This window comes from Oncorhynchus clarkii, chromosome 3 (genome assembly GCF_045791955.1).
Source record: "Oncorhynchus clarkii lewisi isolate Uvic-CL-2024 chromosome 3, UVic_Ocla_1.0, whole genome shotgun sequence".
Classification (NCBI taxonomy): domain Eukaryota; kingdom Metazoa; phylum Chordata; class Actinopteri; order Salmoniformes; family Salmonidae; genus Oncorhynchus; species Oncorhynchus clarkii.
This window is the reverse complement of record NC_092149.1, coordinates 61,543,363-61,558,214: the sequence shown is the minus strand read 5'-3', so window position 1 is coordinate 61,558,214 and position 14,852 is coordinate 61,543,363. Positions and strand designations below refer to the sequence as shown.

Sequence of the window (14,852 nt, the reverse complement as noted above, 5' to 3'; positions counted from 1 at the left end):
CTGCTTTCTTTATCAGCTACCATGACTAAAATCTATTTTTTTTGTCCCTTTCAGAAAACGGTGCGTGCCATGTATGACTACTCCTCTGCCGACAGTGACGAGGTATCCTTTAAGGACGGTGATGTCATCGTAAACGTGCAGGCCATCGATGAAGGTTGGATGTACGGCACCGTGCAGCGCTCAGGCAAGACTGGCATGCTGCCGGCCAATTATGTTGAGGTTATCTAAAGACAAGGCCCGCCCATCCCCCCAATCCTTCCTCCAGAGTGTGCGAGACATCCACTGGGCTCCCTGATTGGCCCCTACCTACAGCTGAATCTGTCACTTCGTAAACCTTTTGTGTACACTAGTGCTTAAAATGAGATTTTAGTAACTATTAGTCTACTATAGTATATTGTCCCCTGTGGACGACGTAGAAATAAACATACCTATATATAGACTACTGTCGAATGTTAAACCTCTTCCAAGACCTTGTTTCGCAATAACAATATGACAAAATCTCATTGTGTAAATTGCAGGCAAATGTATTTATCAGTTAAATATTCTTAAAGCTTTAAAGTTAACTTTCACACAAGAGATGGGCTACATGCAATTCAAACTTTCCTGTGATGTAAAAGTGAACGTATGGAGAGAATAAAGTTGTATTATCACCTAAGTCTACAAGGGGTTGATGAAAATAAATGACAAAGATGTGTAACCTTACCGAGGCATCAGCCATTGCCTCAATGATCTAACCTTAAACCATGGGTCTGTTCAGGATGTAACATTACAGAAAGTTCAGATAGAAATGTATTGTGTAGAACAAATGTTTGTCAGAGAATAGGGAACCGTGTCAGCTCTATTCACTGTATTTCCATCTACAACGTTCAGAGCGTTTCACACCCCAGTTTCTGAAGAGTTGTGCGTTCTGAAGTTGTAAAAGAGCAGCCTCTTCCCTCCTGAAGGCTGGCCACTAGTTGCATGTGTGTTTTGTTTCACCTAGGTCTGGGGGTCAAGGAGGTCATATACCTTAAATCAGTAGCTAATAAAGCACACCACGCTCTGCACTAGTGCTGTCTTGTGTTTCTGTATCTTGTGGCCTCCTCACTTTGATTTAGTAACATTACATGCAGTTCAAAATGCAGAACCGGAGAACACGTTAGCAGTGAAACCGACATCAGTTTGTAAGCTTAGCAGTAAAGCGTCCTCTGAGTACAACTCAGGATAAACTGTCCATAACATGACAGAAAGGCCCCAGGTTCGAGCCTCGTCAACACACTTTATCGCCCTCCTTGACAACATACCATCCAGTTGCACTATAGAAGAGGTTCCAATTCGCTAGCACCACTGGCAACAGTCAGCTGTATCACATCCGGCCGTGATTGGGATAGGGCGGTGCACAATTGGCCCAGTGTCGGCCGTCATTGTAAATAACAATGTTCTTAACTGACATGCCTAGTTAAATAAAAGCTTGCTATGGCATGAGCTTATGGAACATTCACTTTCCATCCCCCTATACATCCAAAATAACACTTGGTGATACACCCTCATAAGTTCTCATCCTTTATTTAAGAACGCAAAATGTAAAAAGGTGCCACCTTCCTAGCCAGTATTTATTGCTAAAAAGTAAATTCATGGCAAAGTCTTGGAACAGCCAATCAGAGACCGTGCTTCCCTTTCACTCGTACCATAGCAACAGTTAATCATCATCATCACCCAACCTTTCAGGCTAAAAAGAAAAGTAAAGCAGTGAGCATTTATAAAATACCTCCCTCAACTATCAGAGGACATGGACAAAGGCCAAAGACAACAGGAGTTAAAAACATGTAGCACAGTCCTGTTAAGAGTGTAATAGGAAAAACAGTGATTGGAGTGTTCAGGTTCGAAGTCCATGGGGGCTGAGGGGCCTGGCCACCCATATATAAAAAAAGCTCTATAAGATCTCTAAAAACACCAACGTTCCGCCCTCCACAAATGTCAATAGGCACCCTCAATTGACGTCACGTCGGGCATTCCCAAGATATGCAATCCAAACCCCGTAGACCGTTTGGATCAGGGTCCGCTGTCCTTGTGAGAAAGTAGTCTGCTCTGCAGCTGCACCACTACGTTCTTCATCATCCCTCCCAGCTGATCATGGAGCTGAACAAGCTGGTCAGGGGAGCAGCGGCTCAGTTCCTCCCCAGCTAGACGAGCTCCCAGGGACTCCACCTCTAACAGAAGATCCCCCACAGGCCCCTGGTGGTCAGGCCTGCTCTGGTCCAGCCTCTCCTCTGGACCCTGCTCCATGGACACTGGCTCATCCAACATCTCTGTGGCTACAGCAGAGATCAGAGAAAAGTCCATGTATGACATACTGAAGACGAGCGGTATTAGTAATACTACAGATCGCTTAAACTAGATTGAAGGTTTATAGAAAAATATAAAGATGTTTTGTGTTATTGTGACCTAAAAATGAATAAAAAAGTAATTCCACTGTGGCCTAGGCTGGGTTACAGTACAGCACTGTGACAACTGTTGCTTTTAAAAGGGCTAGACATGTGATTGATTGTTAAAGTAACATATTCAATTCAAATCGCTTGGCACCAAAAAAAAACATTATCATTAGGACATTTTTCTAAAGTGGAGTGTATTTGGTAGGAACTCACCGAGGGCCTCTCCAGGAGTCTTGTCCTCCTCTTCCTGGTTCTGAGGAAGGGTTGGCTCCTCCGGCTCTGATGTCATGTTCTCCATCTCTTCAAAACTCTTCAACTCATCACTACGGCCCTTCCGCTGAAGCAAGGACAAGGCAAACAATCAGATACAGCCCAAACAGATGGCATCAGTTCAGGTGGCTTTTATCTGAAGTTATAATCTATGTAGGACAATTATTTATCGGGTAAGATAAGGTGAACAGAAGAGATTTCATTTTCAGTTGCATTTTTAGAAGGTGGTGGAAAGTTACTGTTTTGAAAGTTTTAGACATTACCTGCTGTTCGTGGTATGTTTTAAGTGCTGTCTTCACATTAGAGATCTTTGGGGAGCGAATGGGAAGGTTCTTGATTTCGCTGGGTGTGAGAGCACTGAGGTCTCCAACCGTTTTGATATTACGGGCACGCACAAGATGACCAAAACCACGAGGCCTATAGGAAGAGAGAGAAAAATAAATACAAATCTCTCTCCATGTCTGGGGGGGAAAGATCTCAAACTCTCCACTATGAAGTTTTGGATGTCAGCAACACTTATTATTGAAAGGAGCATCAAGCTCATCACTGTGCACTTTCACCACCCTGTGAAGTTCATCATAACATATTTCATCTGTAGCCTAACAAACTGCATGCTTTCCTGAGTCGTAGTAGGAGGACCAGACAACATATCTCCTTTACTTCAATATGATGGTTTTATATCAATATTTGCGCATAAAGGCGTTTCCGCCATCATTTCTCGCTTAATTAATTTTACCAACACACAAAGATCCCATGTTGTCTAGCATATTGTTTTGTCGACATTTGGAAGACAATTTTCTGTTTCCATCAGGCCCGTCTTTTCTTATCCAACATTTAGTTTACGTATTAAAAGGTTGCCGGAAATGTAGATTTATTTGCATTGTCCCTGTTAAATAAACCTAAATATTGAGGGTCTTATTCTGGTGACATGATGATCTGGCTGCCGTTTGACAACTAAAAAGAATCTCGCTCTCTCGTCCATAATCATCTCATCATGTAGGCATTTTTTTCTTTCTGGGTACATTAAATCGCAAAAGTTATTTTTTATGCACACTACGTCATCAACACACTGCATTTTATCCACAAATCAATTTGATGGACACATCTGGTGGGAAAATGCACACATTGTTTTTATGCAGATTTTAGAATATTCACATGAAAATCTGTTGTCAATTGGATGGAAACCGAGCTAGTATGTCAGATTTAGCCAGCCAGAAAAATGTTCCATCATATAGGGATTTATGTCCTCACCACATGTTGGAGGTGATCTGAGGCAGTACCGCCTCCACAGGCGTAGAACAGCTGACCAGGGCCGGGTACACACAGTCCTTAGGGATGGGCCTCGGCTCCCGGCTCATCTCTGAGATCTGAAACAACATTCATCAAGTCAGCCACTGATCAAAAGAATTGGACTCATGTACTTGTTCTTCAAAAATATGATGCACAACAATCATGCATTTCTGAATGTAGTAAAATGAATGTCCTTGTTCTTGATAATAAGGTTTCTATAATTGGATACATTTGGTTAAAAAGGATTGAATTTGGATTTAAAAAAAGGTCAACCGTGTTGCATTTATGATGGTGTCTGAAAATAACTTGGGTACTACCTGTCTAGCTGGGGAAACATACCAGGCATTTCTTGGAGCTCTTGTACCCCGGGCTGCGGAGATTGCGTGGACTAAGGATCATTAGGCCCTTTGTTGGTGTTGTGATGTACTGCAATATAGAGCAGAGGTTAGGTTAGGTTAGGTTAGGTTAGGTTAGGTTAGGTTAGGTTAGGTCAGGTCAGGTTAGGTCAGGTCAGGTCAGGTTAGGTTAGGTTAGGTCAGGTCAGGTCAGGTCAGGTCAGGTCAGGTCAGGTCAGGTCAGGTCAGGTCAGGTTAGGTTAGGTTAGGTTAGGTCAGGTCAGGTTAGGTTAGGTTAGGTCAGGCTAAGAGTCTAAATGTAAGACATCAAAAAAAGGAAAGGCAAAGTTGTTAATCTGTGGCCCCTTATAGAGTGGTATTCTCACTTGATATCTGCATGATTAACTAACATTCTACACACGGTCTCCCATTGATGACGATGAATGATTTACACGAAAGTCCAAGTGGCACATACTTGACCCTAAATCAAACCTATAAGGATTTTGTGCAAAGTATATCAAATGACATTTAATAAACATCACTAGTGGATCATATACCTTAGGCTGAGTGATGCTACTGCTGGCAGTTTTGGCTCTTGGGGAGCTGGATCGGATGATAGGGCTGCGACGGTCAATGTCATCTGCCAGCTCCTGGTGTTGGATTGGGTCGGCAAATGATACTCGTCGAGACTGCAAAATATAGATTCATTTAACACTGGTTTTCAGAACCTGCTAATGCCATTCTAGATACATCAAGGTTTCTCTTCAACCGAATGTAATTTTCAATTCATAATGATTTAGTGAAATGCAGATAATTCTAATAAATGCATACAGTGCCTTCGGAAAGTATACCGACCCCTTTAGTTTTCCCACTGTTACATTAAAGCCTTATTCTAAAATGTCTTAATATATATATTTTTTAAATCCTCAAATCTACACACAATACCCCATAATGACAAAACAACTTTAGAAATGTTTGTAAATGTATTAAAAATAAATGCTTATTTACATATAAGCATTCAGCCCCTTTGCTATGAGACTCGAAATTGAGCTCAGGTGCATCCTGTTTCCATTGATCATCCTTGAAATATTTCTACAACATGATTGGAGTCCACCTGTTTATTTTTTTAACCTTTATTTAACTAGGCAAGTCAGTTAAGAACAAATTCTTATTTTCAATGACGGCCTAGGACCAGTGGGTTAACTGCCTTGTTCAGGGGCAGAACAACAGATTATTTACCTTGTCAGCTCGGGGATTCGATCTTGCAGACTTTCGATTACTAGTCCAACGCTTGAACCCCAAGGCTACCTGCCGCCCCAGATCTGGAAAGGGTACTAAAAATGTCTGCAGCATCGAAGGTCCCCAAGAACACAGTGGCCTCCATCATTTTTAATTTAAATGAAATAAGTTTGGAAGCACCGAGACGCTAGAGCTGGTCGCCCGGCCAAACTGAGCAATTGGGGGAGAAGGGCCTTGGTCAAGGAGGTGACCAAGAACCCAATGGTCACTCTGGGAGAATCTTCCAGAAAGACAACCATCTCTGCAGCACTCCACCAATCAGGCATTTATGGTAGAGTGGCCAGACGGAAGCCATTCCTTAGTAAAAGGCACATGACAGCCCGCTTGGAGTTTGCCAAAAGGCACCTAAAGACTCACAGACCAAAATAAACAATATTATCTTGTCTGATGAAACCAAGATTGAATTATTTGGCCTGAATGCCAAGCATCACGTCTGGAGGAAACCTGGCACCATCCCCACCATGTTTTTCAGCAGCAGGGCTAGGGAGACTGGTCAGGATCGAGGGAAAGATGAATGGAGCAAATTACAGAGATCCTTGATGAAAACCTGCTCCAGAGCACTCAGACTGGGGCAAAGGTTCATCTTCCAACAGGACAACGACCCTAAGCACACAGCCAAGACAACGCAGGAGTGGCATCGGGACAAGTTCCTGAATATTCTTGAGTGGCCCAGCCAGAGCCCGGACCAAATCTAACCTCTCTGTAGAGACCTGAAAATAGCTGTGCAACAATGCTCCCCATCCAACCTGACAAAGCTCAAGAGGATCTGCAGAGAAAAATAGGAGAAACTCCCCAAATAGAGGTGTGCCAAGCTTGTAGCGTCATACCCAATAAGACTCGAGGCTGTAATCGCTGCCAAAGGTGCTTCAACAAAGTACAGAGTAGTGTCCAAATACTTACGTAAATGTGATATTTCCATTTTTGTTTAAGTAACACGTTTGCAAACATGTCTAAAAACCTCTTTTTGCTTAGTGGGGTAGTGTGTCGATTGACAAGGGGAAAAAACTATTTGATCCATTATAGAATAAGGATGTAACGTAACAAAATGTGGAAAAAGTCAAGGGGTCTGAATACTTTCTGAATGGACTGTAAATGTATCATAAAGAACGCATTGTAACCACAGTCTGATTTGTGTAAATCTTCATAGATTAAGTACACAGGATCATGTTACCTTAGTGAAAGGTGAAGAACTCTCCTCTTCTATTGGCCTTTTCTGTCCCTTCTTCAGTATAGAGGTGGAGGGGGAGGCTGAGGGAGTCCACATTCCCCTAATCCTGCCACTGCTGGGGCTCTGGCCCACCTCCAAACCCATCATAGCCTCCAAACCCTTCTGCTTGGGAGGCGAGTTTTGGCACAACACGTCTTTAGAAGTACTTGAATGATGTAGAGGCACTGGTGCTTCGCAAGTGTCGAAGGTCAGAGGGGCAACAGAGTCTAGAGGATGTAAAGCTAGGTCATTATTGTCTAGCTGAGTTTCTTCACCGTCCTCTTCTTCACACTCAAGACTTGGAACCGTATCCATTTTTGCCCTCTCTTGGAGAGGAGTGATATCTTGAACGTTGTTTGCCTGAGGCTCTGTGTCATTTTCTCTGGTCCTAGTAGAGGTGTTGTCAGATTCTGGCTGGCCTTCTTTAATACATGTGTACTGCTCCTCCTGTTGCTCCTCATCTAAGCCATTGAAACCCTCTGGTTGGGTATGCACAATAGACATGAAAACATCATCTTCTGGTTGGTCCTCCTCTAGAACATTGTTAGTAGACTCTGGATGTCGGTTCTCCTTGTCTTCTCCCATCTGCTCCTCTGTCACCTCCTCACTGGACACAGTCACAGGCTTCGGCACATCTACAAGCTTCTCCCCTGAAGACTCAGCAACCTGAAGACTAAGGCTCAGTTTCTCCTCTGCAGCTTCGCTGGGTGAAGCATCTGTGGGGAGAGCAATGGAGATGGGAGGGGTGCATAGTTTGTTTGGTTCAAGTAATACACTTTCATATCCTGAGAATGAATTTCCATCAGCGGAAGGCACTGGAGAGTTGGCCTGCTCAGAGTCAGTGAGGAGCTTATTTTGGAGCTGTGTTGGCCCTTCACACCCAAAGTCACTATGAACACCCTCCTGAGAAGAGACTGTTTTGAGGTTCTTCCGTGGGGATATGCAAAAATGCTGACTCTTAAGTTGTTCTAGATCAGATTTGAACGAAGAGTCGATCAATTGAGAAGGCAGCTTGGTATTCTCACACTCACCCTCTATATCTACCATCTCAGTGTTATCCTCCCTTTGCCCCATATTGTTCTTTGTTATCAGAGGAAGTTTCAGAACATCCATAACAGGTTTAAGGGAGTTGATACTTTTAATGGTTTCATCCACATCCTGAGGAATCTTAACTTCTAAGGCCTCACTCAATGGGTTTTGCAAGTCTGACTTTTCAGATTCAGACTTTAGAGAAGATTCAGAAAGATCCATTGGGATCTCTAGGTAAGCCACTGGCTCTCCTGATCCAACAGTAGCAAGTGGGCTTTGAAGAGCTTCGGTGGATTTGGGATTCCTGCCTCTCTTCTTGGGTTTCTGGGCATCCTCCCGGGTCTCTGAAGTGTCTGACTCCTCCACGTTGGAGGACAGTAAGCCCTGAGAAGCTCTCCGTCTCGTAGTCCTTCTGCTTCCTTGGGGGGATTCCTGTGTTCCAGCCTGGTCTGCCACCTGGGAGCTATGAGTCTCTATGGTAGGGGTTGGCATAGGGCTGCTGCTGGCCTTCAACTGTTCCTCTAACTTGCTTCTCTTACTGGATCTGCCTCTGGGCCTCGGCTGGCTGTCTGTTTGTCTGGTGGCGGAAGGAGTGACCTGAGAATCAGTCTGGCTCATCTCGGGTGCTGCTGCTGAATCAGTGGCCACATTTGGACTTGTTTTGTCCTCCAACTCAGCCACTTCAAGGGGCACCTTGCTTTTCCTGCTCGCTCTACCCTGTGACTGGCTATATTTTGGAGTGGCTGAAGGTGTGGTGATCTTTGAGTCAATTTGACAGAGTGTGTTTTCCGTGCCAACTCTTCTCTGTTTGTCTTTACCCTGTTCTTCGGACTGTGTGACCAATTTACTCCTCCCGCTTGATATACCCTGTGATTGTTCATCTCCTGTTTGAGCAGCAGGAGATCGTGTGGCCATCTGAGAATCACGTTGGCTTTGCTCCTCCTCAGTAGGATCCTGCTTTTCAACCTTGTCTGGGAGATCGAACTCCTCCGAATCACTGACGGCCTTGCTCCTGCTTGTTCTACCCTGGGACTGACTCTCTAGTTGAGATGGTTTGGCTACATGTGAATCTGTTTGACTTGGCTTCTCCTTCTGAGCCCTACCACCCTTTTGTTTCTGATTGCCATCATCCTCTACTTCCACAGCCAGCTTACTCCTCTGACTACGTCTACTCTGTGATTGGCTATCATTATCAGAGGCAGTGACCGTTAGGGAGTCACTTTGACTGAGCTCTTCCTTTGCAACACCTCTCCTCTTCCGTTTGTCTTTTACCAGCTCTTCTGATTCCCTGACCAATTTGTTGCTCCTCCAACCCTGTGATAGGCTGTTGCTATCACCAGCAGGTGAAGGTGTGGCAACCTGTGAATTTGATTGACTCAATTCACTCACTTCCTTGTGACTTCTCTTTCTCAGCTTGTCTTTTCCACCATCCTCCTCAACAGCCAGCTTACTTCTCCTACTGGCTCTACCTTGTGACTGACTATCAGTTGGACTGGCAAGAGAGGGAGTAGTCTTTGGTGAATCAGTTTGACTCACATCCTCTCCAGGTTGAGACTTCTTCCTCTGTTTGTCTAGATCATCTCGTTCCTCTGTGTCCTCTCCTGGTCTCAGCGGCCTACTCCTCCGCCGTCCGGACCGCCTTGGTTCACCTTGGCTCAGAGTGGACTGGGAGCTGGTATAATCTTCCAAAAGACCTTTAGATTCCTCTTCTTCCTGACTGTTGTTTCCCATTACTTCTTCAACTGCAGGAACTGGAACTTCCTTCAGTACTTCCACCTGAGTCTGGGTGTCTGGGATGACATCGTCCTCTGTGGTTTCACTTGACTGTTTCTCAGCGATTATCTCAACTTCAGATTCCTTTCTGTTTTCTGAAGATTCGTGTTCCTTTTCCTCCTTTAGGAAAGACTCGTTCCTGGAGCTTTTGTGTCTTACTTGTTCAGTCTCCTGGGAGTCCTGTCGATCTGTGTCAGCCTCAATCTCTGCCGATGGTTTCTGAGAGGCAGGCTCCTGCTCCTGGCTGTTCAAGGTCCTGGTGAGGGGGCCTGTAAACTTCACCACGTTGGCAGGACTAGCAGGCTTCCCCTCAGCATACTTCTCCAGAGTGATGAAGGACTGGCGACGACTGTTGTGTTTCTTAGGTGTCCCCGAGATGATATCAGAGCCGCCAGAAACAATTGGGCTGGTGCCCTCTTCTCTAGACTCCATGGCAACATCGGAGTCCTCCAATGGAACATCTTCGTTGGCATCCTCCATGGAAACGTCTGCAGACTCAGGAAGTACTTCCTCAGGAGGCTCCTCTTCCATTGCCGGTTCTGCCATCTCATTGGTTGGACTGATATATTCCTGGGTGTCTTTTGCCAAAACCTCAGAAGCTTCATCCCGTTCCACGTTACCCTGTGGAGAAAAGAATGCAGACATTTGATTTGTATTTTCACTTTCTTTTGCGTTTGAGGAAAATGCTGTTAGCTTTGATGGCTTCTATGTTTTAATTTCAATGAAAACAGTTCATCAGGGCAAAAAAATTATAATTCAGAATTCAGAACTCCGGGGCAAATGTAACAATGAACTTTGTTGTTAGATTCTCTTTACCTCTGCTTTACCCTCATCTTTAGCTGCATCTTCGGCTTGCTCATCTGCTGGTAATTTGTCCCTGAAAAAGATATTCACGTTTTAACCATTGTGTCTCCCAACGTTGATAGATTAGTGGTATTCAGTGTAACGGCAGCAGCCAACTACTTACAGTGATTCCTCCTGACTCTGTGTGTACTGGGTGAAGACTGTGGTATCAAGGGAAGCATCCAGGTTGTTGTACATGGCAGGGATGTCAACCCTTTAGAATAAAACCCATACAAAAGCATTATACAGTGAGAAAATGTAAGCATTTCTAAACTTTGTTGATTTGTCTAAAGGCAAAAATAAAAAAAGAGAAGACGTAAAGAGACTTCCTGGTTAAATAAAGAGTAAATTAACAAAGTTGATTGGCCCGAAACTGACCTTTTGGTTCTCTTGACCTCTTTCTGGTGCTCAGTGAGAACTCTCTCCTTGGTCTCAGGGGGGATGAACACAAAGTCTATCGAGGCCTGCTCCTCCAGTTCCTCTCTACGAGGCAGCTTGTGAGAACCAAAATCAAGTTTTGTCTGATAGGGAGAGAATAAAAGTCAGCTCTAATATGATGCTGATGGCAAATGGTGGCAATAGAAACAACTTACTGTGTTTTGATGGCCTTTGTAAGAATATAAAAGCTGCCGAGCACAAGATTTGGTCATGGGGTTCAGAGAATAAAGAATTCCATTTAAATTGAGTCAATTCCATTTTTCCTCAATGTGGGGAATTGAAATGGAATTCATACACGGAAAATGACTGGGTAAAAGCAGCACTTACAGAGACGGGCTTGGTAGAGGTCTTGGAGTTCCTGTCCTTTATCTCCTCAGCCCTGGGCAGTAGAGAGTCCCTCTTCACCCCAGAAGTGACCTGTACTCCACTCAGTTTGGTCTCCAGCTGAGAGCTCTCACTCTGCATCCACAAAACATAATCCAGGGATTATTACACCATTCATATGAAACCTGCTCCGATTTGACTTATTCAACAGGGAAAACACTCACCGAGGACTGTCCACTGAGTTCATCTGGAACTTCAACAGACTGAAATCCAGGTAGAATGATAGGAGTGTTCTGCTTCACCTGGCTCAACACCGGCCTGGAAAAAACAAACATTAGCAAACATGAAAACCTTTTAGGGTCAGTTTAGGGCCAGTTTTCAGGACCCAGATTAAATACATTGCTGGACTTTAAAAGCAGTTTTATTGGCGATCCTCCACTGAATATGCTATTGGTCCAGGAAATCACCCCATAAATATAATATGTCTCATCTTAACATCCAAACAGATTCTTACTTGAGTTCCTCTGGATAGACGAGGACCAGAGTGTTGGCGAAGGTTGCATTCCAGAACTGTGTAGCTAAGGAGCGGACCTGCTTGCGCCGATGGAGGAACAGGACACAGAGCAAGGGGGACAGCAGGGAGAGCAGCTCATCATCATAGGCCAGGGCTGAACGGATCTGCAGGCACCCCAAGACATCACTCAGGAGCTTCTCCAGCTGCAGGGAAAGAACACACTTACAGTGAGACTAGCACCCAGACACAGATGATCGGTTAAATATATGAAGCATGCAAAGAATCAAAAGAATCAATGTAAACGTGGTTAGAGCTGAACTTTAAAAAAATCCCAGAAATGCTAAATACGCAGCAAGAATATTTCTCACAAATCTGTTAACATCCCAGCTCGTGAGCATTTCTCCTTTGCCAAGATAATCCATCCACCTGACAGGTGTGGCATATCAACAAGTTTGGTCAGTTTTGAGGGAGCGTGCAACAGGCTTGTTGACTGCAGCAATGTCCACCAGAAATGTTGCCAGACAATTTAATGTTCATTTCTCTACCAATTCGGTTTTAGAGAATTTGCCAGTACGTCCAACCGGCCTCAAAAACAAAGACCTTGCTTCTTCACCTGCGGGATTGTCTGAGACCAGCCATCCGGACAAGTGATGAAAGTGAGGAGTATTTCTGTCTGTAATAAAGCCCTTTTGTGGGGAAAATCTAATTCTGATTGGCCTGGCTCCCAAGTGTGTGGGCCTATACCCTCAAAGGCCCACACCCATGGCTGCGCTCCTGCCCAGTCATGTGATATCCATAGATTAGGGCCTAATGAATGCATTTCAATTGACCGGTTTCCGTATATGAACATTAATCCAGTAAAATCGTTGAAATTGTTGCATTTATATTTCTATTCAGTATATAACATTAATGCAGTAGTTTATATAGAGATCCATTTCAGTACAGATAAAGAAACGAAATGGAAAACATTTCAACACACCTTTGCTCCAAGACTTGAGGTACATTTGCGCTGCTCATTTGGAGTCCTCCCAGCCTGTTCATAGAGGGCTACGAGGGGATGTGAGAGAGAGGCCAGGGCCTCCTGGATGGCTGTACCCAGAGACAGATTAGAGAACAAGATTGAGAGGATGGAGACCAGGGCTAGGCCTGTACCATTAGGGGCCGTCTCAGGGGCCTCCAGTGCATTGAAGGTCTCAAGGGATTGAACCAGCAGGGTCTGGAAGGTATACAGGTTCCCCAGCGCCTTGCTTTTCTTACGCACCCAGGTTAGATGGGTGTGGGGAGCTGGAAGGGACGAGGGGAGGGTAAGTAAACATCAAGCCCATTGAGTTAAAACACACCTTGCATTTGTGATAAAAACAGGTTTTTAAAATCGGGTTAAAACAGTGCTAAAAGCATCTTACATTTCATCTTCTGCTGGAACTGTGGTGTGTAGGGAGAGAAGTCTGCACTCTCAGCGATGACCAGGAGGATGTTAGCAACCGCATGCAACGTTGCTGGAACCTGGAGAATAAACAAATGGTCATGGAACGCTCAATGAATCTGAACAAACTACTGGACCAGAGTATTCATCAAAAGGCTACCAACTCTGGTAAATTAGATAACCATTGGGTGTTGGGTACAGCGCAGCGGTCCCCTCTTTGCTTACCTTCAGAGCCTTTCTGTCCAATATGGCAGCCATCTTGACACACAGCTCCTCACAGCAGACGTTCTCCTCGGCGGTGGCCACCAGGGCAGAGCAGCGGGCAAACACCTTATACAGCCTGCACCACGTACCCAGCATGGCCTTCTGAGTCATCTACAGAGGCAGAAAGCATGTTTCAGATTGAGCACGTTGCAGTGGGACAACGCAGAATCACATATCTTCAAACTACCCTGCATTCCAGCCCTCATTATGAGATTAGCGAATCTTCGCCTCCTCGACTTTCTCAAACTGATCCACTCAGATCACACTGACAGTATGGTACTTCACTTGAAATGACTGAAAATTAGAGCAACGCCCTCAATAGGTTCAACTGTGGTTTATTTGAGAATCCTATAGCATGATCTTTTAAAAGATAAGCAGACCTGCCAACCTATTTTTACCACTTCAGCACGGCGCCGGCACCCCCCGGCCACCACAACTGCGCACGTGCGACACCCACACCGCTCAAATCATAGGCAAATGCACAGATTTTTTGCCCAACAATGGTGTTGGCAGACTGCCTCAGTATGAATAGTAGTCTAGACTTATGGGTACTTGGTTGTTCTATGGCAGCCAACTAGAAATACGTTTAAAATGTACACATCAGGGCTCTCCCTAGGATTTCCTGACAACATGGTGCTGATGTAAGATTAAGGTTGGTTGGGTGGGGGTCAGTCAACTTCTCCCCTCAGGAAGTTGGAGCATTTTTTTTTTTATTATTATTTTTTTTAAACGGACATTTCTTGAAAGTCTTACATATCAAACAATGTACCCAACATATATGTTTTGTTTGACGCTAAATTAAATTCAGGTGGTCTCAATGACACGTTCAGTTTTCTAGGTTAAATGTAGGGGTAATGATTATTCTAACAGGTATCTCTATCTGGATAGTCTGGTGAAAATGTTCACTGGCTTCTTCTGAATGTTGTCGTAGTCTAGCTTACTGTTGGCTATCTGGAATATGAAACACCTGAACTAGGCCTGTATGAGCTTGTTTCAGTTCTCCATCCCCAACCTCATCCATCTAGTTAGGTCTGACAACTAGGATACCATTCTTTCAACATGCCTTGTCATTGGTGAACTGACTATCACATCCGCAGCCTACTGTTGACATAGGCCTACAGCTATATTAAGAGGACTGATCAAGAACTGATTCATTAACATAGGCCTACATTATCGTTTCTGCTTGTCCATGCGCTTGCTCATTCTACTGTTGCAAATATCAAAGCATGTGCAGGCTAGAAAGTGTTCTCGCTTAGTTGACTTTTTAAAAAAAAAAATATTTAACCTTTATTTAACCAGGTAGGCAAGTTGAGAACAAGTTCTCATTTACAACTGCGACCTGGCCAAGATAAAGCAAAGCAGTTCGACAGATACAACGACACAGAGTTACACATGGAGTAAAACAAACATACAGTCAATAATACAGTATAAA

The 14,852-nt window shown here is 44.3% G+C and overlaps 2 protein-coding genes across 2 annotated transcripts in view; one reads left to right on the top strand and one right to left on the bottom strand.

The window, feature by feature from the left end:
- The window catches only part of LOC139400756 (nebulin), an 83,870-nt gene extending 82,824 nt beyond the window's left edge, over positions 1 to 1,046 (top strand). The window contains exon 142 of the mRNA XM_071145408.1: positions 55 to 1,046. Coding sequence (XP_071001509.1) covers positions 55 to 228 — 174 coding nt within the window. The 3' untranslated portion in view covers positions 229 to 1,046. The remainder of the gene's footprint in view (positions 1 to 54) is intronic.
- Positions 509 to 14,852, bottom strand: part of LOC139400767 (replication timing regulatory factor 1) — a 29,486-nt gene continuing 15,142 nt past the window's right edge. Inside the window, exons 19-34 of the mRNA XM_071145418.1 lie at positions 13,382 to 13,531; positions 13,137 to 13,236; positions 12,713 to 13,017; positions 11,734 to 11,936; positions 11,444 to 11,537; positions 11,223 to 11,354; positions 10,836 to 10,978; positions 10,582 to 10,671; positions 10,431 to 10,491; positions 6,777 to 10,235; positions 4,864 to 4,995; positions 4,311 to 4,397; positions 3,933 to 4,048; positions 2,945 to 3,098; positions 2,625 to 2,748; positions 509 to 2,294 (exon numbers count right to left, since the gene is read on the bottom strand). Coding sequence (XP_071001519.1) covers positions 2,032 to 2,294; positions 2,625 to 2,748; positions 2,945 to 3,098; positions 3,933 to 4,048; positions 4,311 to 4,397; positions 4,864 to 4,995; positions 6,777 to 10,235; positions 10,431 to 10,491; positions 10,582 to 10,671; positions 10,836 to 10,978; positions 11,223 to 11,354; positions 11,444 to 11,537; positions 11,734 to 11,936; positions 12,713 to 13,017; positions 13,137 to 13,236; positions 13,382 to 13,531 — 5,613 coding nt within the window. The 3' untranslated portion in view covers positions 509 to 2,031. The remainder of the gene's footprint in view (positions 2,295 to 2,624; positions 2,749 to 2,944; positions 3,099 to 3,932; positions 4,049 to 4,310; positions 4,398 to 4,863; positions 4,996 to 6,776; positions 10,236 to 10,430; positions 10,492 to 10,581; positions 10,672 to 10,835; positions 10,979 to 11,222; positions 11,355 to 11,443; positions 11,538 to 11,733; positions 11,937 to 12,712; positions 13,018 to 13,136; positions 13,237 to 13,381; positions 13,532 to 14,852) is intronic.